Here is a 25,394-nt window from a genome sequence, read left to right on the forward strand (position 1 = left end):
GCAGGTGACAAAAGATTTATCATATGAGGAGATTCGAGTTGCTATACTGGATCGGCAAGTCTGCAAGTTAAGGACAAAAGAAGTGGCCTCCGTGAAAGTTCTATGGTGCAATAAGAACATTGATGAAGTCACATGGGAGGCAGTGAAAGCAATAAAGTCTAAGTATCCGCATCTTTTCCAGACCAAAAGTTTTATATGATTATGATAGGAGTATGTCTTCCCTTTGATATGTTTGAAATGTTACTGATGTAATGATCTCTATTAGATGATGATAAAGGAGGAAACATGGTATAATCTAAAATGGAACTTCCTACACCTAAGGTGAGCTTTCTTAGCAGTGTACTTATGTTCGTCATTGTATGAAATAAAATGATTTGATAAATTACGTTATATAGCCTTGTAAACTTTCTGCTTATGGTCGGGATTTGCATAATCGTAATTCCAGGGAAAACTCTATCGAAATCTCCCTAGGATTCTCTAAGGATCAATTCCGTCACTATACACATTACATTCGAGGACGAATGTTTCTAAGGGGGAAGGATGTTACACCTCGTAAGTAAACTAACGTAACCCGGAGAGGCTATGGAACCCCTATAAGGTTAAAGAAAGTTTTAAACAAGCATTAAGCATGTATCTTAATGACTTAGGATCGAACGAGTCGAAGAGAATACGTTTCGTCGAAAACTGAAAAATGGGACAAGATGTACGGACTGTACATTGATGTACGGACTGTACATTGATGTACGGACCGTACTTCTTTAAGGTACTGCCGTATCTCCTATCCAGAATGTTGATTTTGGCGTATGCTTGGTACAGTCCAAATGTACGGACTGTACATGTGACGTGCGAGCCGTACATCTGGCCGTACTTCTAGGCGGTGGCCGACCTTGTTATGTTTTAAAAGTGATTTAGGGGTCATTTTTGATAGTTTTTCAATCCAAACTTCGTCTCTATACTCTCCTAAACCCTCTCTAACAGTTCTTGGAGTTTTAAAGGTGAAACTAAGAGTTTTCATCCGAGATTAACACCATAGGTAAGCTTAGGTAAGGAATCAAGCTTCTATGGTGTTGATGCTATGTTGAGGGTGGTTGTGAGCTAAGTGGAACAAGTATTTCGACTTGTGGTTGTTATACAAGGTAATTCCATCATCTTATTTCTCGTGCTTAAGGTTATTTTGGCGTTGGTTAATGTGGATGATTGAAGGAAGCATAAACTAGCTTATAGAGATGCTATTTGGGATTGTTGAGTTTTATGGACTGTTTTCTTGTTATTTTGTGTGATATAAGGCTGGATGAATTGTTACACCTTGTTGTTTTGTGCATCAAGATTCGTAGTACATTGGTGTCTTAGTTTTGGACACTGAGATTTGTTTCAAGGATATATGAGGTTGGACATGTTTAGCTTGTGTTTATAAGTGCTTAAATTCATGTTTGGTGAGTTATGAAAGGATGGGGAATAAGTGAATCGAATTGGGAAGGTTTGTCAAAAGTTGTTTTTGGAAAATATGGTATAAGGGTCGTATAAGTGAGATTGGTCCGTATTTTAAGATATGGACCGTATTAAAGGATTTTAAAAATTTCCAGAGAAGGCAGTTTTGGAGGTGGTACTATACGACCAACTATACGGACTATATAATTTTATACGACCAACATGTTGGTCGTATAATGTTATACGACCAAGGATACGGACCGTACATATATATGATGTTACACCTCGCAAATATTTGCATTGGTTGTGGGGTAAACTAGCATAAGTCGGAGAGGCCATGGAACCTTTATAGGGTTAAGGAAGATTTTTAACAATTGTTAAGCAAGTATCTAAAGGTTCCGGGATCAAGCGAATTGAAGAAAATAAGTTTGTCAAAACTTTGGGAAAACTTGGCAGAATTTTGGACAGGATTTTTGGTCCAACTTGAGGGAGGTATATCTCTTAGCATATGAAGAGTTACGGAATGCATAACCTATGTAAATTCAAGTACAGAGAGTCCTCTTTCCAATGAAACTAAGAGATTGCAAATCCGAGATATAAGGCCAAAGTTACGGCCCGCATAATATTATACGATCGAGTTATACGAACGATTTTTGAGACGGTGCAGGCAGATTCTGGAACTTTATTTAAGGGGGCTTAACCCCTATTTCTTCATCCAAACATACCAAAAACCCCTCCAAACCTCTGGAAATTTCCCCCAAACCTCCAACACCAAATCTTAGACCAAATCAAGTTTAATTCCCGAATTCTGGTCCAGACAGCGTATAGTTGCGATTATAAAATCGTATTGCAGCGAGTCTTGGTTTGAAGGCAAGTTGGAAAGTGAAGATATTGTGGTTCTAGCAGAGATAAGGTGTGAATCTTCCTTTATTGAGATTGATTTAAATTTATTTACGGAGATAAGGTTATTAAATAATCGTATAATGAATTTATGGGTTGAGAAATTAGACAAAACATCGTGCGAGATGTTTATGGAATATATTGGTATGGACAATAGTGCTATTGATGTTGGTATTGTTGTTGTTGTTGATTGGTTGCTGAATTGTGATTTCGGGCTAGGCATATAATCAAAGGAATCTTTGCCCGACCCCCGCATTCTAAATGGATTTAAATTGAAGGCTTAAGACAAGTGTATGAGCATGAATGGTTTTATATGTAGATTTCAAGACAGGAGGTAGGTTGGAAAGTTGAGAAGCGGGCTTTCAAGTATGTTAAGGCTCGTCCCTTTCTTTCAAAGGTATGATTCCTATGTTTTGATTCCATACATGACATCCATAATATTTTACTCCTAGAAATGCCAGAAGTCTATAATTTCTAAAGATTCTTATGATGACTCCAATCCTAGAGATTTCCAAGCCTAAGGTTCTAGATGATTTCATGACGTGACTGAGCGTGCTATATAACATATGGCCTCAGCTTATGTCTGAGCATGCTATATAACATATGGCCTCAGCTTATGTCTGAGCGAGCTATATAACATATGGCCTCAGCTTATGTTATGGATCATTCAAGATGAGACATGATAGTGGTGATGATTATGGTAGTGATGAAGATCCTTATTATCTGAACGAACCCAGCAAATAAACGAACTCCAATGACTCTATTCCTAGACAGTGTAGGGATATTCGTATCCTTGACCTCTTAAGTCCCGAAGGGGCATCCATAAGTTGTACGATTTCATTATGTTGTCTAATTCCCGAAGGGGATGTTTATAAGATTTTCTCTTTCCTATGCATTTTACATTTGATTTTTGAGTCTCGACGGAGACAAATGAAAAGGGGAAGAAGTTCCCATTTTTGAGAAAAAAGGGAAGAAGTTCCCATTTTTAAGAAAAGGGAAGAAGTTCTCGTTTTGAACTAAAAGTTGCTTCGAAAGGAGTCTTTTGATGGTTTCCAAAGATTTTCATGCATTTGCATATTTACATACATGCACGACATCATTTCATGGGGAAGGGAAAAGGGCTAAAGCATTATATACGCAAACCACCTGATCAGTTGGTATACGATGATTATGATGCCCGAAGGGACTATTATACTATTATATATATATATATATATATACTCATGCTGTATGAAAAGTTCATATGCATACATGTTTATCAGAGTTGGTTACGAGTACAGATTGAGTCCGTTACTCTTTTTTATCATCCGAGTCGAGATATATTATTTTAGTTAACTTACATACTCGGTACATTATTCGTATCGAAGTCCCTTTCGGGGCGCTACGTTTCATGCCAGGCAGGTGTATACAGATGAGTAGAAGACATTGGCTATAGGATGTTCCCAGGCTATCAGCTGGATTGGTGAGCTCCATCTCATTCGGAGTGTTGCCAAGTCAGAGTACTTATGTATGGCATCTCATGTATGTTAGAGACTTTTGCAGATAGTGTCCTGTGGATAGTGCATCGGGATGTCGACAGTTGTACAACGACTATATAGGTCGCTGTGTTTTTATGCTTTATTTTTAAAGTTTTTATTATGATTAAAGGTTTCTTTGAATTAACGATAAGGGAGAAGTCCCTGATTTGACGAAAGAGTTTTGTTGAAAAGTTTTTTTTTACCTGACGGAAGCGCCATTTCGTAGATTAAAGGTTCACAAAAAGTTGTGACTCATGGATGGAATGGTAGTATGACACTCAGCCGAGTAGGGTCTTGGGTGTCAGTCGCGGCCCTCTGGTTTGGGTCGTGACAATAGATGTGCGTCATTGGCCTGAATATGATGCAGCAAAATCACTCACGCACGTGGAGCGCGTGAACCAGCCCGCGCTTTGGACGTGCGACGCACACGCAGGGTACGAGTCCTTGTGATGATTTTCTCAAACTTTGTGCTGATTATTTCGATTTTTGATGATGTGGGGCCCCTCCAAACGTAGTATTTTCCTTTTTTGGGCTGGCATAACACCTTTTCACTTGTTCTTGGAAAAACTTTGGATCAAAACTTCTTTTTGGGTCTTCTTCTTCTTCTTCTTCTTCTTCTTCTTCTTCTTCTTCTTCTTCTTCTTCTTCTTCTTCTTCTTCTTCTTCTTCACTATGAACACCTAATTTTCAAATTAACTCCAAACCAACTGGTGTTTCCTCCAAATTGCAGATCTAGACTCCTAATGAGCAGTCGAACAAAGCCCAATACTAATTAAGGCCAATTAAACCCTCAATCAACAAACCCACTTTTGAACTTTCAAGCTTTGAAGACAATGGTGAAAACCTCAAAACTCTTCCAAACAACTTCAAACTTCGTATTCAAGGGTTTTCCACATCAACAAACTCATATCTAACATCAAAATCAACAAACAACAACAAATTTTTGGATTTTCAATTTTTTTTGGAATTTTTGAATCTTTTTTTTTTTTTTTAGATCAAGGATGAAGAATTGATGGAACAATTCCTCTACCTTGCTCTGATACCAAATGATAAGATCCTAGTTGGAAACTCTAGAAATTAAAAACAAAAACAAAGCGAAAATTGAAAATAAAGAGAATTAGGGATGAAAGGATTAGAGGATAGAAATTAGACCCAATCGATAATGAACTCTATCGGCAAACTTGGGTATATTAAACCCAAACCCTCCTAATTGGAATTCAAGCAATGAACCTAAGCTATTTGAATTTCAAAGGAAGACTCTAATTGATTCCACAAATGAGCAATCCTATGTAAAAATTCAATGGAAATGATTCAATTAGCAACTAAGAAATCACACTTAGTCAACCAAATAATCTATCATTAACACTAAGCTAAACAATCTCTCAAACATATAGTTTTTATCAATATTCAAGGTTGGCGTAAATGAAGACTAAGGGGTCCTTTTATACTAAAGCTTATTACAACAAAGACCCATAAATTTCACTTTGCGCAATAACCTGTAACACCCCGTATCTTAAAATAAAGGTTAGACTCGTATCGTTAGAGTTTCAGAGGAAATTTGAAGGTTTGAACGTTTTGCGAAAGTGGCTGAGGGGCCTACTTTGGGCAACCATAACACTTTGATTCGTTGGGAGTTTGGAAAAGGTTCCTAAATGAAAGTTGTAGTACATAGAAATACCTTTCTAGGCATATAAGGATCAGGCCAATCGGAGTTAGGATCAAGGATTTATGATTGTCTCGAAATGGCTAGGGTGCTCAGATTCGATAGAATTGGCTAAGTTTTCTATAGGTCTGCCTTCCATCCAGAGTTAGTGAAACTCTGTTAAGAATTGGAGAAAATGTAAAACATGAAAGTTGTAGCCCCTTAAAATAGATTTCCAACGATATATTGTGGAGCCCAAACAGAGTTTTGTGCTAGGATCTATGCCTATTTTACTAAATGCTGTCGACTTGATGTAAAATTAACAGTGGAGCTCGCCGAGCGAGGCCCAAAGCGAGGCAAGAGCTTACCTTGGACCGCGCTCAGCGAGGTAGGGGTCCAAAAGTGAAAAAAGTTCAAGAAAATTGTCTAAGTATAAAATGGATAAGGGAGCTCGCCGAGCGAGGCCCGAAGCGAGGCAGGGGAAAGCTATAGACCGTGCTCGGCAAGCCGGGGGGGTACAAAATGACCCATGCTATAAATTCAACACTGAACACGAAATTTTAGCTATTAGACATTACAACTTTGTTCTAAAGCCCTAAGCAACCGTTTTCCTCTTCTCCTCATTCTCCCACGTCAAGGTAAGATCGCTCTAACAATTCCTAAGTAATTCTAACAATTATTCATGATTAGTAACATGATTCTTCAACCAAAAAATAGGATTTCCAAGGTAAATCCTTCCCAAGTGATTCAAAGCTAGAGGTTTGTTATTCTACGTCAGAAAAGCAGTTTAGTTCATTGGATTACAACGATTACAGGTATGTGAGGCTAACTATCTACGTTAGGGAATATTCATGATTCTCCCTGCGCCTCATTCTTCATACTTGTCAGTAATTTGACTCGAGAATATAGTTTAGCCCTAGTTTCATGATATGATATAGAACGTTATCTTCAGGTTACACTTATAGAATTCGTTCATGGTTGTCACTTTGAACACCATGAACTCAGCACGTAATCTTTATAGACTTATGCATTGTTATCACATGAGTCTCAGTCAGTGTATAACCAGTTATTTCTATGAGTTCTATCATCAGGAACAGTTATCATGCTATCAGTTATAGCCAGTCTCAATCTTGTAAATTGTTAATGTTGAACATTTGTATCTGTATTTTTGGGCCTTAGGCCACAGTTTATGCATACGTATTGCTTGGGCCTGAGGCCACAGTTTTTGTGCACATTATTTGGGCCCTAGGCCACGATTATATTCTGATTTTACGGTGATTCTTCATCCGAACGGGGAGTACTTGACTTCTTGCTTTCCGTTTATTTCGAGTTCCGATTTCGCATTTTATTGCTTCGGTTGCTTTACATACCAAGACAATTCAAATGTCGATGTCCCTTTATTGCTTGGGGCCCGCATCTCGCGATACTGTGCAACGACATACAGGTTGACGATCCAGCTACTTAGGAGTGTTCATATCAACTACTTTAGTGAGCCCCAGCTTCCTTCGCGGCAATATCAGTCATGCAGTTCTTACAGCTTTCTAGACAAATGCCTTTTTGTATTTATTAGAGGCTTCATAGACACTTCCAGATAGTCAGATATTTATTATGTTAGCCTTGTTGGCAGTTGTTCAGTTGTTTTGGTTTAGCCATGTTGGCTACGTTCAGATATTTCAGATTGTCTAAGTATTTTCGCATTATGATTTCAGTCAGACCTTTAGTATATCAGCATGTGTTTAGTTGTTTCCACATTCAGTTATGTTTTGACATTACATGTTGATTCAGCCAGCCAGTTGGTTCGCTCGGTCACATGCAATCAGGCACCGGGTGCCGTGTTACGTCCAGGCCCAAGTTCGGGGAGTGACAAAGCTTGGTATCAGAGCCCTAGGTTCAAGTGTCTTTGGGAGTCTATGAAGACGTGTCCAGTGGGGTCTCTTTTATATGTGTGAGGGACCCACACATATAAATAGTTGACCACTAAGACATTCAGGATTTGTTTCACTTCTTTCATACTACTAGTTCAAGTGCGGTTAGAGCAAGATTTTTAGGAATCATTCTAACTCGTGCGAATCTTGTATCTCGAAATGGCTCGAAAATGAAAGTACAACAAGAGAAATACGGCTACTAGCCGAGGCTGCCGTTAATGTAGCAATGAAGAGCATACTGGGCTCGTATTGTACCGCCACTTCTAGATAATTCTACAGCTGTGCCTCCTAATACTTCAGACGCGGACGTTAGAGGAGCTATTCAGCTACTTACTCAAATTTTGGCAAATCAGGCCCAGCGACAGGAAACGACCCCTAGCTCAGGTGCTAGTAGTGGGTCAAACAGTTCTAGGACACAGGAGTTTATGCAGATGAAGCCACCAGTGTTCACAGGGTCAAAGAAGGAGGAAGACCCCCAGAATTTCATTGATGGACTCCAGAAAGTTTTTCGTGTGATGCATGCTACTGATACAGAGGCAGCGGAACTCGGAGCTTTCCAGCTGCAAGATGTGGCCCATATTTGGTATGAGACATGGGAACAGTCCCGAGGGGAGGATGCACCTTCTGCTACTTGGGATGAATTTGCAGATGCTTTCATTGAGCATTTCATGCCAATTGAGGTCAGGGAAGCCAAGGCCACTGAGTTTGAAAATCTAAGGCAGAATGACATGACTGTTCAGGACTATTATCTCAAGTTTGTGTCATTATCCTGGCATGCTCCTCACATGGTTCCGAATATGAGGGCCATTGTTAAAAGGTTTGTACTTGGACTTAAACCCGAATTGCACATGGATGCCAATACTGCTGCTTAGAATGACAAGATGACAATTTCTAAGATAATGTCATTTGTGCAAGGTAACGAGATAAGGTTGAAGGAAGAAGAAGCCCTGCAGAAGCAAAAAGATAGAGAGTTCAACAAGAGGGCTAAGTCTGCTGGTAATTTCAGTCAGGGAGGATCTCAGGGAGGTGGCAACCGTCAGTTCTTTAAGAATAGGTCATCAGGACCTGCTCCCTCTACAGCTAGTGCTCCATCTCAGAGGTCCAAGTTTAACCAGAAAGGTCGAAACTTCGAAACGGCAAGCTCACAGTCACAGGCCAGCGTGACCGATCGTGGTTTTCAACACCCTACTTGCAACGCTTGTGGTAAGAGACATTAAGAGTATGCCGTTCGGGCATGGATGGCTGTTTTGGGTGTGGTCAGCAAGGTCATTTTCTGCGGGATTGTCCGTCAGCAAGACAGAATATCGAAGGTAACAGTAATGTAGCTCAATCCACAAATTCAACAGCTCCCCGAAATTCCCAAGCCCAGCAGGGGCGCAGGGCAGCAAGGCCCGGTAATACAGGCGGCGGTCAGAACCATCTTTATGCACTGTCAGGTCACCAGGATACAGAGGCTCGTGGAGATGTTGTCACAGGTATGCTAACAGTTTTCACCTTCGATGTATTTGCTCTTATGGACCCAGGATCCACTCTATCTTATGTAACTCCGTATATTGTCAAGAAATTTGGGATAGAGCCTGAAAAGTTGCATGAACCTTTTGAAGTATCCACACCCGTTGGGGAATCAGTTATAGCTAGACGTATCTACAGGGGTTGTCCAGTGTTAATCTACCACCGCAGCACCATAGCAGACTTAATAGAATTAGAGATGGTAGAGTTTGACGTAATCATGAGTATGGATTGGTTAGAGTCCTGTTATGCCTCAGTGGGTTGTAGAACCAAACAGTAACCTTTGATTTTCCCGATGAACTTATAGAATGGAAGTGGTAATTCGGTAGCACTCCGCCGGTAGATTTATTTCCTACCTTAGAGCCAGAAGGATGATTTCCAGGGGGTATATCTACCACTTAGTTTGAGTCAGGGATGCAGATGCCCAGACTCCAGCTCTTCAGTTAGTACCAGTTGCCAGTGAGTTTCCAGAAGTCTTTCGAGATGATCTACCCAGAGTCCCTCCTGATAAGAAAATTGACTTTAGGATTGATCTACTTCCCGGCATTAAGCCGATATCTATCCCTCCATATAGGATGGCCCCAGCAGAGTTAAAAGAATTGAAAGTTCAGTTGAAGGATCTTCTTGATAAGAGATTTATAAGGCCAAGTGTCTCAACTTGGGGCGCACCGATCTTGTTTGTCCGAAAGAAGGATGGGTCCTTGCGTATGTGTATAGACTATAGCCAGTTGAATAAGGTCACCGTTAAGAATAATTACCCTCTTCCCAGAATCGAGACTTATTTGATCAACTTCAGGGTGCTCAGTGTTATTCTAAGATCGGTGCTATCATCAGTTGAAGGTTAAGGAACTCGATATTTCGAAAATCGCTTTCAGAACCCGCTATGGTCATTTCGAATTTCTTGTCATGTCGTTTTGATTGACGAATGCACCAGTAGCTTTCATGGATCTTATGAACAGAGTCTTCATGCCTTATCTCAATTTATTCGTCATTGTGTTTATTAATGACATATTGGTGTATTCCCGTAGTGAGATAGATCATGCAGAGCATCTCAAAATAGTGTTGCAGACACTTAAGGATCGTGAGCTTTTTGCAAAATTCTCAAAGTGTGAGTTTTGGATTAAGTCAGTGGCATTCTTAGGCTATGTGATTTCAGGTGAAGGTGCTAAGGTGGACTTTCAGAAAATTGATGTTGTTAAGAACTAGCCCAGACCCACCTCAGCGTCAGACATCAGAAGTTTCTTGGATCTGGCAGGTTATTATAGGCGTTTTGTTGAGGGATTTTCCTCTATCTCAGGTCTGTTGATGAAGTTGACTCAGAAGAAAGTCAAATTCCAATGGTCAGATGCTTGTGAGCAAAGTTTCTAAGAGTTGAAGAAGTGCTTGACTCTCGCTCTCCAGCTTTTAACGCTACCGTAAGAACCGAAGGGTTCGTTGTTTATTGTGATGCTTCGGTGAGTTGGCCTCGGATGTGTTCTAATGCAAAGATGGAAAAGTCAGGCCTATGCATTTAGACAACTTAAGGTTCATGAAAAGAATTATCCGACTCATGATTTAGAACTGGCAGCTGTGGTTTTTGCACTCAAAATTTGGCGTCACTACTTATATGGAGTGCATGTGGATATTTTCACAGCACCATAAAAGCCTGCAAAGATATCTTCAAGCAAAGAGAATTGAATCTTAGGCAGAGAAGATGGCTCGAATTGCTTAAGGACTATGATGTGGATATTCTCTATCATCCAGGGAAGGCGAATGTAGTAGCCGATGCACTTAGTCGGCGTTCCATGGGAAGTTTAGCTCATGTTGATGCAGACAAGAGAGGCATGACCAAGGAAGTACACCGTCTAGCCAGTCTTGGAGTTCGACTTTTAGACTCTGAGGATGGCGGTGTAGTTGTTCAGAATAGAGCCCTTTCCTCCTTAGTCGTTGAAGTTAAAGAGAAGCAGTATAGGGATCCCTACTTGTTGCAGCTGAAAGAAGGGATTCATAAGCGTAAGACGACGGCTTTTAAACAAGGGGGAGATGACTGTACATTAAGATACCAAGGTAGGTTATGCGTTCCAAATATAGATGGACTCGGGAGCGGATTATGTCAGAAGCTCACCATTCCAGGTACTCTATTCATCCAGGTTCCACTAAGATGTACCTCGATCTTAAGGAGATTTATTGGTACATTGAGATACCGAGGCAGGTTATTGATATGCTCAAATTACACTTATTAATGGTATGACGCGGACGTTGTCAAATATAGTAACCCAACAAGGTTGGGGTCGAATCCCACAGGGAATAGGGTGTGAAAAGGTTACTAAAATCGTAGAATGCTATGTTTAGGTCTAATGTCTTAATCCGATGATTTTGGTAAAAGTTGCGTTTTTAGTGACTAAATGCTAACTACTTGCTTTGGTGGTAATTTATGGTAAAAGAAACTAAGGTTGTGTCCCCGTTAGATAGAGTGTATGATCATGAGTATTGATCTTGATAGACTTCTAATGGATCATTATGCACTTAATCTCTCTATGAATATCTACTATTTCCCAATAAATAAAGATTATCTCTTTCTATGATTTTTCCAAATATAAGAAAGTAACTATGAAGAACGATTAATCATGCCAAGTAAATTCTTCTTATTTCTAAGTGAATTTATTAAACAAAGTTTAAAGCTTTGAGTCCTTGTTATTTATTCTTATCAACCCTAATTATCTTCCCAAATAAATCAAGGTTTATGGCTTTAATCAATGTTTGCAACCATTAATTATGAATGAAGAATGAAGAATAAATAAATCCTAACAATCCATTATATGTATATCAATCACAAACCTAATCACAAGACACCCATCAATTGGGTTCACAACCCTAGTAGGGGAATTTAGCTACTCATAGAAGGGAAGAGAACAATAAGAAATAAGTAATGGAATCATAATGCTTACAATTGATTGCTTGGAATTGAAGAGAAATTAATTGCAATTGTTTGTAATCTCCAAAAGACTTCAAAACTATGAATAGCTAATGCTAAGGAAAATAAAATCGAGTTCGTAATTAATATCCCTATAGGAAACCTAAAATCAGGTATTTATAAGAGTCAAAGCCGTGCAAAACAGGATTGACAAAATTTCCTCGACGACCAATGTACGGACCGTACATTTTATACGGTCCGTAGAATCGTTGAAAGTCTTCCGTAAAATCTTCTAGCTGTCGATGTATGATCCACTTTTACGGACCATAAATATTATACGGTCCACTTGCCCGTAAATCCTCTCTTTTTAAGACTCCTTCCGGAACCAACATACGGGAGTTTTATGGACCGTAAATATTATACGGTCCGTAAGGACTTCCACTTCATGTCAAGATCCATTATGTTAAGCATTCACGATGGCATTTACGGACCGTGAATATTCTACGTCCGTATGTTCCTCCGTATAAATCAAGAGTGCTTAATTTCTTTCTTTGAACATCTTTTTCACTCCATTTCCACGACTTTCTCCCGAAATACGTTAAATATCTGCAACATGTCACAAACACATCAAAAAGACCAAGACTTGCTAAAAAAACAAGTAAAACTTATAGCGGCATCGAATGCGGCTATACTCTACGGCACATCTCGCACGTTTGTGATACACACAACATGCTCGAGCAGCTCGTGTGATCAACTTCCGGGTTGTTTTTGTATAATATTGGTGCCTCTTATTAAGTTTTATGTGATTTAGAAGTGCATCGGATGGCTCCTTATGAGGCTAAAGTCAAAAAGAGGTCACCCATGTGACTTTAATGTTAGAGAAACTGGACAGTTTTGCAAATGGGACAGATTTAAAGAAGCAATCGACAAAGTGAAAGTGATTCAAGATATTTTGACTACGGCGCAGTCGCATGGAGCTACAAAGAAATTGGGGCATATCAGAGTTTATCTTTGGCCATTCAACACGGGTTTTCCCCGAAAGTTTTGCCTATACCTACCTGGGACGAGATTTGGAAGGAAGGGAAAGTTTAACCCCTACATCTCATATTCAGGAATTTCCCTGCTTTGTATTATATATATGTGTAGAATTTTACCTTCCATAACTTTAATCTTGTACATGAAAGCTCATGTTTCCTGCAAAGTTGCTAGGAGAACCTCCGCAGTTATGTACGAGATGATCTTTATTGCTATTGAAGTGGGTTATTGTTTCTTTAATTAATCTCGTTCTTGAATGTTTCCAAAGGGCAAGTCCCTAGGACTACCCATTTAATTTGATTTGTTAAAGCAGAGAGGAATAATAATATGGGAAAGATTAGGCAGAATAAGAGATTAAACACTAAGTACACGCATCTTGTTTTCGATGTCCCGAGAGAGTGAAAAGTCACCGAGATCATCCCCATGTATGGGACCTAATATCACACTTGTTAGGTCGTGCGAGGCCTTACCGTTGTAGATTCATTGATGTGGCCCCGTGCGAGAAACTTTCAATGAGAATGTGAGAAATCATTATCTATTAACATAACCTCGTTAAATTTTGTAATATGTGAAACACGTTGGATCGTTAACATTCGTGGACGATTGTTCCTATTATCCATGCTTGTCTCCATTGACTATTTTTTGCTTTCTGAGATTAGTTTACAAGCAGTCATTCAATTGTGGACATTTTCTCAAACCAAAATATTATTATTGTTTGGCTTTAGCTTAGTTGGGGCAAAGTTCGTCCAACTTCAAGAAAGTATATTGTTAGTATATAAAGAGTTTTGGGTAAATTATATTGCATCGACACAAATCCTACTTCAACATTCGAGGACGAATGTTTTGGACATTATCAACTTATCGTTACCGTACAACGCGCTTATGTGAGCTCAAGGAGTAGCAGTTATACAAGGATTAGAGATGAAGATTAGATTATATGAGTATAATAATAACATATATATGACATTTGGGTCCGTATAGTGTATACGGCTAATACGTACGATGAATAGCCCGCCGTGAAGCATCTTCCAACATCGTTGGAATTTTATACGGCTCGATAAGTTATATGAGTAGTAACGGAAATTTAGCAAGTGGTTCAGAACACCCTTCCAAAGATGGACATAAGCCCTCCAAAGGATGATTTAAATACGATCCGTTTTTGGATGATCCGTGAAAAGAGGCCAAACGCCATTATAAGTTTGGAACTTTGGAAACACTCTTGAAAATAAAGCAGATAATTGAAATATCTTTCCAACCATAGGCGTGGGCCATCACACAAAATCACAGGAGTTATGCCTAAAAACTGAAAGAAACTTCTAAGATAAGCCTACGCGAACGGCCAAATTTCCCGGCAATCAGCCACCTAGATTTAATGGAAAATATTATGGGTGGTGGAATAAAAGGGGATCCTCATTTTTCATTCAACACACCCCAAATCCTCGCAGCTTTGGGATATCATCTTTCCAACTCCCAAACACCAAATTTTTCCACAAGTTTAAGCATTTAGGTAAAAGACCGTATAGTCAAAAATGTTATAAAATACAATGAAGTCGACAGAAGTCTTGGAGAAGAGCTATAAAGTGAAGATATTTTGGTTCTAGCAAAGAAAAGGTTTGAATCAATCCTTATTGATATTGATTTAGGTTTGTTTTAAAAGAGAGATAAAGTGCTAACATCAGATAATGAGTCGCTAAGGAAAAATCGGAAAACATCGCAAAATGACATGCTCACCACTTGGTATCGAGATGTTCAAGTGATGTTGGTATTGTTGATCCATTGTTGGTTGTTGGATTATGATCTATCTCTAGGCAATGAACAGGGGTAGCTCCTATTTTCGTAGGCTATGAAGTAGTTTAACAAACTACCAGACCCCCCCGAACTTGTCGATTTTTATGTATGTACACCTAAACTATGCGTTGGCTTAATTACCCCCCGAACTTGGTAATATGATAGTCTCGGTTTCCAAAGACCCTAGATACTCGACCGTCGTGTGACACTTATTGGAAACCTGATTTTTTGTCCATGTGGCATTTTTTTAAGGATAAAATATATATTTTTGACCTTGAAGTTCACCAATTATGAAGACCATCTTTTTTGGGCCAAAAAGAAAAAGAAGGAAACAACAATATTTGACCAAATTTTTTTTTTATTTCGCTAAAGATAATGATATTCTAAACGGATTATTTTTATATATTTTCTAAAAAGAAGCATGATAAAGCAAATAATCATTGTATCTAAAAAAAGAAAATAAATAAATACAACCAAATATTTTAAGAATTTGGACCCGAAAAAAAATAATGTAGAGTTGATTGTACTAAACAGCAGATACACATTTTTTTTTTGTAGAAAGTACACCGTCTAAAACTTCATTACTTTTGTCCTCTGCGAAGTTTCTGTATTAAAATAGAGTTTCAACTAAGTTATTTAGATTTGTGATCCAGGATGAAAAGGAAAAAAAGAAGACTTGTCCATAATGGCATTATATCTAAAAAGAAAAAAAAAATACAATTGGGATAAAATATGCAATGAATATTAAGAAAACCAAAAAGAAACACAATTGAAGGTAAATCATTATATTGATTATAAGAAAACCGAGAGATAGTTGAAAAATACTTCCACTTGGAAGCTGATTTTTGATTTTTTATCTCTTCCACGCGCCCTAACAGCAGAGCGTGTTCACGTCTTCAATGAACAGGTTTGTGGGGGCTTCCGACTATCATATTACCAAGTTCGGGGGGGGGGGGGGTTTGAGACAAACCAACACAATATCTTGTTGGAATGTCAAGAAAAGACAAGAGATGGAAATTCTCGCCTAGGTTAAAAGAAAGTTTGATAGCAAGTGAGACTTCCTTATAAGTCTAACGATAGTATGAATTCTAAAAAAGTAAAGTCAAGTTTCTCCTGAGGATAAACAAAATCATAACGAATCGTTAAGGTATGTCGAGGGCATTCTTTTTTTCATTTGACATGATCTCATGATATGGACGAATGTCTAAACAAGGCATATTCTTCCGTAAAATGAGAAAAATGTAATTCCGCCTTGGCCGAGAAGGAGAGGATGCCCTATACCCCTATTAACATGTTCCCACAACGGGTCTTGAGATTTCATAATTTCTAATGCTAGGAAAATAAGTTGTCCACCAAGAGTTACAAGTGACACCGTATTGTTAAAAAATATGTATTCATTTCATTTATGAATTGCATTCATGTTAGTATGCAAATGAATTCGTGAGGTAGCGCGTTATATACGTGTATAGATATTTGAAGAAGTGAAAACGTGTCATATACACATTACCACCTCGACCGTATTCACCCCTTCTATAATGATATATGGATTCAAGCCGGTTTGGGTTCCGCAAACCCAATCACTAGCGGACCTGGCCCGTAACAAAGAAGGAGAAAGAAGTTGTACACTCGCACTATTATAAACGAACCCATGGATCGGCCGAAATTCGTCAAAACATTATGACCTATATGTATGTACCCGTACGATTATCATTGGAGTAGCATGTGCGTGGTGTGATGATAAAAGGCATTGTTAGTATACAAAGGATGCAAATGTTTTCAAAGATACCACCCATACAAATGCACACAGCAGAAAAGGTATACCAATTTCCGAAAAGTGTTATTTACCATATGATTCTTATGCTTGTTTTCTCTATGCCTTACATGTATCAAAAGACATTATCCGAATTCCATTCTCTAAGCACCCCACAGAGGTCGCGTGCACGCCGACGTTCGAGACCTCAAAATTCGATTAGGAGACCGTGCCTGGGCCGTATCTCCTGGGCCGCACCATCGCGGCGTTAAATGGCTTGATGCGGAGTTGCGCATATGTTCGCGTATCTGTTTTAGGAAATTTCAATAAGAGCGTCCGTGCCAAATCGTCCCGTCCATTCTGCGGCTTGTTCTCTACACCATTAAAGTGACCGCTCTTTAAAAGACGAATATTATGTCCTTCGGCTTCTCATTTTGTTGCGAACTTCAAGATCCATGTAATATCTCTTGTACAATACTCGCCTTCTTTCCACTTTTCTATATATGAACGTCACCAAGTTCTACCAAACATTACCAATCCTCATCATAGTACAAATGGATGTTCATCACTCTTAAGGCACTGCGGGCCCCCGATAATTTAATGTTATTCGCATCCTTCCCTATATTTTCTTCAAAACCAGAGACCGGCGCTAAAATTTACATCCCCATCGATTGGCTATCTTTTGGACAAATATAGCGTAAAAAATGACAAAGAATGGAAATTATGAAAACAAAAAAGGGGGAAACTATGATGCACAGAAATCAATTACCTAAAAAAGAGAAATTGAGGCCGCCAATAGCAGAATACCCTCGGATTCGACGCACCAAGCGATCTCGTTGTCAATCGTGGAAAGTAGCGAAAGGGCGAGCCTTCATAACGAAGAGAGACTCCTCGGATACCGAGAAAATTCAAAGAAAGAAATGATGAGTGAATTTTTAACATTCTAACTCAAATTGGATCGTATAACTGAGTAACCACACCATTTAGTCATCAAGGGCTTTGACCCAACCCCGTTGACCCTTCCTCAAGCCCGTTCGTATGATTTTAGAAAAGAAAGATGGGTGACACCTGCCCCCGAGGACTGTGTTCCTCAAGTGATTACGAGACTAGAACCTTAAAGAAGAAAAAAAAAGAAGTAAAGAGAACCTACAAAAACAAACGGTACCCTTTGAAGAGTCTTTGATGTCAATATGAAAGAGGTCGATGATAACATTTGATGAATGGAAAGTTGGTTTTTCCGTGTAGGCCGGGGGATCCATCTTTCGATTGAAATATCAACCACCACCACGTGTATATGTCATGACCCAATTTCACTAAGTCATGAGGTCACCTACCTTCCCTACCCTTGTAGTTAACCCTTAACCCAACAATTCATAAACACTTAAAAAGATAATAATTAAGCGGAAGGAATAGAAATACGTAAGTCTGACGATAATGATATAGAAAAATTACGGGAAGTAAGGAATACACCGAAACAACCCCAGAATCTAGTCTAGTCATACAAGAGCCTCTAACTAGAATCTACAAGTCTGGAAATAACAATAATAATACATCAAAAGTCTCAATATGTCTCAGAATATCAAATAAGACATAAATAAAGGAAGAATCTTCAACGCAGCGAACGTCCTCGTGCTCACCCTGTAAGACTCTAATCAACAACCTTCGAACTACTATCACCACTTATGAGGAGGTCGAACCTACACCGGAACTCGCATTCATGAAAGAATGCGGCAAGTGCGGCTAAGACAACAAACAAGTAAATCTTTGGTAGGTATCATGGGTCGACTAAGATTAACTAACATATATCAGGGCAATAAAGTAAGATAAACAAGTAAATCAACAAGGTATAAGTCAATCATGAGCCAGTAACAAAGTACACATCATCATCCATGTTATAGCATCTAAACCCAAATGTGCCAAGTCTCAATATACTCAATCCAAATCCATATATCACAAGTAAATCATAAGAATATCATAATAGAAGCCATAGTACAATGCAATGCAATAATGTATGAAATGCGAATGCAATGCATACCGTATACACGTATCCATGATGGAACATCACGTCTCGGACAACCGGGGGACTCGCGAAGTTCATGTACCCTTACGATTTCCGGAACAACCTCGCAATGTTACCGCCACTCATCCTCGATTTTCGGAAACATGGACATCGATCCTCACGTCACTCTCATCCAACTGAGCCCAGCTCATAACAATATTTCCTTATATATATCATTAATGTATCAACAGTATATCATGAAGGATAAGAATACGTGCAATGTATGAGTTCAATGTCAATAATCAAATCAATATCAAAAGTACCACACATGGGCACACCAACAATATCAATAAAAGGCTACACAATAAGCCATAATAGAATCACTATCCTCGTCTCAAACGACAACAAGTAAGGTGCTACAATATCATAATCAAGATATATCAATAGTCATATCTACTATCTCCACGTGGCATCGAGCCAACAACAATAGAACAAGATAAGTCACAACACAACCGGGTGGCTAACCCCCAAATCACACAACAGGGCCCAACCTAAGAGAACATCCAACCCAACTTCATAGCCGAAGTTTTACATGCTTTTCCGACAATATCGTCTAAATATATGCATCACTAAACGAAGTCTCACCATAGGGTAAATCGTAACCTACCTGGAAGGCCGAACAGCAAGGTCTCCACAATCACACCTTAGTCTTTCCTTTCCTTTGAGCCTCGAGATAAAGAAAGTCTAAGCACATTCGAATCAAGAAATTAGAATCAAGAAGAACATCAATCAAACCTTATTTCTATTCAAGACCCAAATTCCCAACCTATGGAATGGGTTTTATGAACTAGAAGGGTGAAATTAGGAATCTAAAGGTTCCAACATGAAATTAAAGCTCTAAATGATCAATTCCCATCAATATCAAGCTAGAATAACCAACAATTTACTTAAATTTGGATTCTAGGCAAAATCCCCAAATTTGGGTGTAAACCCTAACTTCCAATTCCATAAATTAACCACTAATTAGTAAGAAATTATGAAATAAAAGATTCTAATCATCAATTTCATGCTTAAAGAAGCTAACCCAACCAATAAATCAAGATTACAAAGCCTAGAAGAAAAACTCATTGAACCCTCTATTAATTTTTGAACTCTAGTGAACTAGCATGATAAAGGAATCCTAGGATGATAATGAAATCATGGAATAGGAAGGAAGATAGAAGGACTTACCACCAAGATTTTTCCCGAAGAATCACCTTGAAATGCTCCCAATAACTCAGTTTTTGGAATAGTAAAGAATGAGGGACTTAGGGCTTTTAACACTTCATTTAACTAAATTAACTGCCCGACACCCACTTTCGCGTCCCGACCGACCTGCGCAGGCCCGCTTCGGTCCCATGATTTATAGCGGTCATGCCCAAAATCGCATAGGCCGCTTCAGTGGCAGGGTGACCGTTATAGCGGCACTGCGGTCGCGGTGCTGGTGCCACCAAAGCGGGCACCAGACACCAGAACTCCCAAGATTTCACAATCTCAACCCGAATTTTTGACTATCTCCCGAGGCCATCTACTCACATACCAAATATGCGAACATACATAAAAACATGCTACGCTCGCGGCCTTAAAATCCCTAGATTGACCGAGTCAACCCCCGATACCTCAATATTAACTTCCCAACCCAAGTCCCGAAATGCACCTGAGTGCATTGGGAACCGAACTAAATATACAAACAAGTTCTAAAGGACCATCCGGACCTCTTGAAATCGACGAATTTTTGAAAAAGGTTTGTTTACCCAAAAGTCAACTTTGAGTCAACTCTTTTTCGCTTAAAGCCCAATTTTCCCAAAAAGTCACCCAAATCAAATCTAAACACCACAGGAAGCGTGTCAACGGTCCCCTCGAGTCAAATGTGAGCTAAACAAGCTCTGGAAAGGGTCAAAAGTGCCGAAAAGACTATAACGAACATCAGATACCAATTAAACCATCGCTCATCCTCGAGCGATGAAAGGAGAAGAACGAAAAAAGTACCTGAATCAGTGAATAACTGTGGATATCGGCTACGCATATCAGACTCAATCTCCCATATGGCCTCCTTAATAGGATGATGCTTCTATTGCACCTTCACAGAAGCAATCTCCTTAGACCTCAACTTTCGAACTTGCCTATCCAAAATCGAAATAGGATCCTCTTCATAGGTCAAATTCTCATCAAGCAATATCGAGTACCAACGAATAATATAAGTACCATCGGCATGGTACTTCTTTAGACATATGAAAAATGGATGAACTCCCACTAAGCCCGGCGGCAAGTGCCAGCTAACCTATAAGCAACATCGCCCACACGGTCAAGAATCTCATATGGCCCAATATACCTCAGACTTAACTTGCCTCTCTTTCTAAACCTCATAACACCCTTCATGGGTGAAATCTTCAATAAAACCTGATCACCAACGGCTAACTCTAAATCTCGAACCTTTCGGTCCGCATGCATCTTCTGTCGACTCTGAACTGCCAAAAGCTTGGCTTGAATGACCTTCACCTTCTCAAGAGACTCTCTCAATAGATCTATACCCTAAGGTCGAACCTCAAATGCATTAAACTAGCCAACCGGAGATCTACATCTCCTACCATACAAAGCCACAAAAGGCGCCATGTCGATACTATAGCGATAACTGTTGTTATAAAATCTGCCAACAGCAAGAACTAATCCCAATGACCACCAAAGTCTATAACACAAGCTCTCAAAGATATCCCTCGAGCACTCGAACGGTCCGCTTGACTACCCATCGGTCCTGGGGTGGAAAGTTGTACTAAGATCTAATCGGGTACCCAACTTGTCATGAAAAGCTCTCCACAAATGGAAAGTGAAGATAGTACCCCGATCGGATATGATAGAAATAGGAACTCCATGCAATCTTATAATATCACAAACGTACAACTTGGCTAACTTCTCTACGGTATAAGAAATCTGAGATGAAATGAGCGGACTTAGTTAACCGATCAACTATCACCCAAATTGAATCAAACTTACCCAGAGTCTTTGGAAGACCCACAACGAAATCCATGACAATCCTCTACCACTTCCACTCAAGAAGGGTATCCTCTAAAGTACACCACCGAGTTGCTGGTGCTCATACTTAACTTGCTGACAATTACCACAGTTAGCCACGAAATCGGCTATATCTCTCTTCATCCGATGCCACCAATAGTGCTGCATCAAATTACGATACATCTAAGTCCCTCACGGATGAATGGAATATCAAGAGCTATGCGTCTCAGTCAATATCAAATGAATCAAGTCACTAGCACGAGGAACGCACACACAGCCCTTTAATCCTTAAAGTACCCTCAGAATCAATCATGGCCTCCTTGGCCTCATAGCTCATAACCCTATCTCAAATCTTGCTCAACTGAGCATTCTCAAACTGATGGGTCCTGATCTGATCTAACAAGGATGATCTCGCCCTACACAAGCCAAAACTGCTCGGGATGAAATATCAAGATGAACGAAACTGTTGGCCGCAGTCTCGAACCTCCATGGCAACGTACGCTCGAAAAGCAACCAAACGGCTAAACTCCCATACTCGTGGCCTTGTGACCAAGGCATCGGAACCATATTGGCGACTTTCTCGGATGATAAAGAATAGAGATGTCATAGTCCTTCAGGAGCTCCATCTATCCGCGCTTCCTGGAATTAAGATCTCTCTAGGTAAACACATGCTCAAGGCTACAGTGATAGGTGAAAACCTCATAATGGACACCGTACAAGTAATGCCTCGAAATCTTCAAAGCAAAGACCACGGCCAACAACTCCAAATCATGGGTAGGGTAATTTCTCTCATGGATCTTCAACTGACGGGAAGCATAGGCTATGACTCTACCCTCCTGCATCAATACAGCACCCAAACCCACACGGGATGCATCACAATAGACTGAGAAATCCTTACCTCCACAAAAATGCTAGAATCGGAAGAAGTCAAAAGAGACTTGAGATTTTCAAAGCTCTCTTGACAATCATCGTACCACTGGAAGGGAACATCTTTCTGGGTCAATCTGGTCAAAGACGAAAGCAATAAAAACAAAACCCTTCACAAATCGACAATAGTAGCTGGCTAAACCCACAAAACTATGAATCTCGGTCACAGTAGTGGGCCTCGCCCAATCCCTCATAGCCTCAATCTTTTAAGGATCAACCATGATCCCGTCCTTAGATACAACGTGGCCCAAAAATGCCACAGACTCCAACCCAAACTCGCACTTCAAAAACTTAGCAAACAAGCTATTCTTTTTTAACAATCCAAGCATAGTGCGAAGATGGGTCTCATGCTCCTCTCTACTCTTGGAATACACCAAGATATCATCAATAAATACAATCACAAAAGAGTCGAGGAATGGCCAAAAGATGCCATTCATAAAACTCATGAATACAGCCGGGGCATTGGCAAGCCCAAATGACATCACCATAAACTCAATATGTCCATATCTCATTCGAAAGGCTGTCTTTGGAATATCCTCAACCCTAATCCTCAGCTGGTGGTAGCCTGAATTCAAGTCAATCTTCGAGAACACTGTAGCACCCTAAAGCTGGTCAAATAAATCTTCAATACGAGCCATAGGACATTTGTTCCAAATAATAACCTTGTTCAGCTGGCGATAATTAATGCATATCCTCATAGATCCATCTTTCTTCTTCACAAACAGCACAGGAGCACCTCCAAGGGGAAACACTCGGTCTAGTGAACCCCTTGCTTAAAAAATCCTATAACTGATCCTTAAGCACTCTCAACTCAACAGGTGCCATCCGATATGGCGAAATAGAAATAGGGCAAGTGCCGGGATCCAAGTCAATACAGAAGTCAATATCGCGATCGGGTGGCATACCCGGCAAATCGGTGTGGAATACCACCGCGACCTCGCTCACAATGGGAATGGACTCAAGGGGTAGAGATGCAATAATAGTGTCACGCACATGAGCCGATAAGCTAAACACCCTGTTGACTAATTTTCTTCGCCCGAATTAACGAAAAATCTTTTTCGAAGCAGGGCTAGGAGTACCCCTCCACTCAAGTCTAGGAATGCCTGGCATGGCTAAAGTGACTATCTTGGCATGACAGTCCAAGAAAGGAGAAAGCCAGGTCATACCCAAGTCAATGTCAAAATCCACTATATCATGAATCATCAAATCTACCCAAGTGTTATAACCCATAAAAGTAACCAAATATGACCGATAAACTCGATCAACCATAACAGAATCTTCGATCGGAGTAGACACATGAATAGGTACAGCAATGCTATCACAAGAAAAATCCCAATCAACGGCATGACATGCAGACACATAAGAATAAGTGGATCCAGGATCAAATAACACAGTTGCTGCTCTAGGTCGGATAGAAACGGTACCTGAAATAATAGCATCTGAGGCCTCCGCCTCAGGTCTACTTGGGAACGAGTAACACAAGGCTACACCACATCCAGGCCGAGATCCACCTCACGAGCTCTGGGACCCACCTCTACCAGCCTGGGATCCACTCCTAGAACCTTGAGAACCGTCGTGGCCTGACTGAGCACCGCCTCTTTGAGAAGCACTATCTCGGCTACCTGAAGATGTCGGAATCCTATGGACTGATGATCCTACCTGGGTCGAGGACACTCCCTAGAAAAATCACTAAACTCTCCACACGCAAAACAACATCACTAAACTCTCCACACGCAAAACAACCCGGGAGAGGGAGACCGACAGAGCGAGTGAAGATCCACCCGGAACAACCCGTTCATCGGTCGAGAGAACGAGCTCTCAAAAGCTCTCACTCGCCCGGCGGCCCACTGGAGGAAGCTTGTAAAGCTGAATGCACAGGGCGACTGGAATAAGGCTAATACGGCCTAGAAAACTGACCGGCGCCCCTCGAGCTAAAACCACCATAGCTCCCAAACTGTTGTTGCCTCTTCTCACTAACCCCTATAAATACACGAGACTTTGCGGCCTCGACTAAAAAAACATACTCAACGATGGAATGGAAGGAAGGCCCATGGCCTCAAGCTGAAGACAAGGAATCTGAAGAGAACCAACAAACCCACCAACAAAGCACCGAATCCTGTCAGGCTCAGAAAGAATCAAAGGTGCTGAATAACGAGCCAAATGCAAGTAGCGAGTAACATAGGTCTCCACAGACAATCCCCTCTGCTGTAGATATAGAAACTCATCCCTACGTGCCTCTCTCAAAGCCCGGGGCATATACTTCTCAAGAAAGGCTTGATGAAACTGTGTCCAAGTCAGTGGAGGAGAACCCCCAAGTCTACAAGCAATAAAATACCTCTACCAAGTCTTCGCGTCTCCGCGAACTGGTAGGACACGTAGTAAACTCCGTGGGACTCAACAATCCCCATCCTATGTAACAACTCATGCATATCCAAGATGAACTTATACGCATCCTCTCCAGAAGTACCTAAAAATCTCGCCAGATCTTGATCAATCAAGGCCTTTAAACGGTTTAAATCATCTCCCGGGCCGGAACTGCATCCATCCGTGGAGCCATAGCGGCAGTAGGGTGCACTGCACGAGTCGATCTCTGCTTAGAGGTCTACACCCCAACTCTAGTCTGCGATCCTCTCGCGCGAGAAGCAACACTAGCGCGCCCATCGGGTCATCTAAGTGGAGTAGAACACGAGCCATAGTATCCCGCATCACGTTTCCGAAGTGGCCTCGGTGTGCCCGTACCGGGAGCCACTTCATCCTCGGCGGGTCTCGAACCTCGCCGAACCTCGGTGCTCTGGAGACAGAGATCACTCACGCTGTTGACCTACCGCAGGAGCCCTGTCCCTGGCTGGGGCAGCCTCGCGGCCTCTAGCTCTACCGCGTTCTCTAGCTATCGTTGGCCCCCTGGTGCTAGTCGTAGCTGTGGGCTCTGGCACTTAGTCTCGGGCTATCGTAGCTCGAGTCCTCACCATCTGTGAGAGAAGAGATAAGAGTCAGATACAAATTCGATTGTTCCAGATACCAATTAGAATAAAG

The 25,394-nt window shown here is 40.5% G+C and overlaps 1 protein-coding gene across 1 annotated transcript; it reads left to right on the top strand.

Annotated features, from left to right (window-relative positions):
* The first annotated feature begins 300 nt into the window (after positions 1–300).
* LOC132038012 (uncharacterized) lies at positions 301–8,284 on the top strand. Its single transcript, XM_059428735.1, has 2 exons — positions 301–321; positions 7,766–8,284. The coding sequence occupies exons 1-2, from the start codon at positions 301–303 to the stop codon at positions 8,282–8,284; spliced, it is 540 nt and encodes a 179-aa protein (XP_059284718.1).
* Positions 8,285–25,394: the final 17,110 nt, after the last annotated feature.

Source organism: Lycium ferocissimum, chromosome 11, assembly GCF_029784015.1.
Source record: "Lycium ferocissimum isolate CSIRO_LF1 chromosome 11, AGI_CSIRO_Lferr_CH_V1, whole genome shotgun sequence".
Taxonomy (NCBI): Eukaryota; Viridiplantae; Streptophyta; class Magnoliopsida; order Solanales; family Solanaceae; genus Lycium; species Lycium ferocissimum.

Bases quoted from the DNA above. Each gene is read 5' to 3' on its own strand.
- LOC132038012 (XM_059428735.1), top strand. From the start codon at position 301: ATGGAACTTCCTACACCTAAG. The intron at 322-7,765 runs GTGAGCTTTCTT...TTGGCAAATCAG, and splicing joins TGGAACTTCCTACACCTAAG to GCCCAGCGACAGGAAACGAC.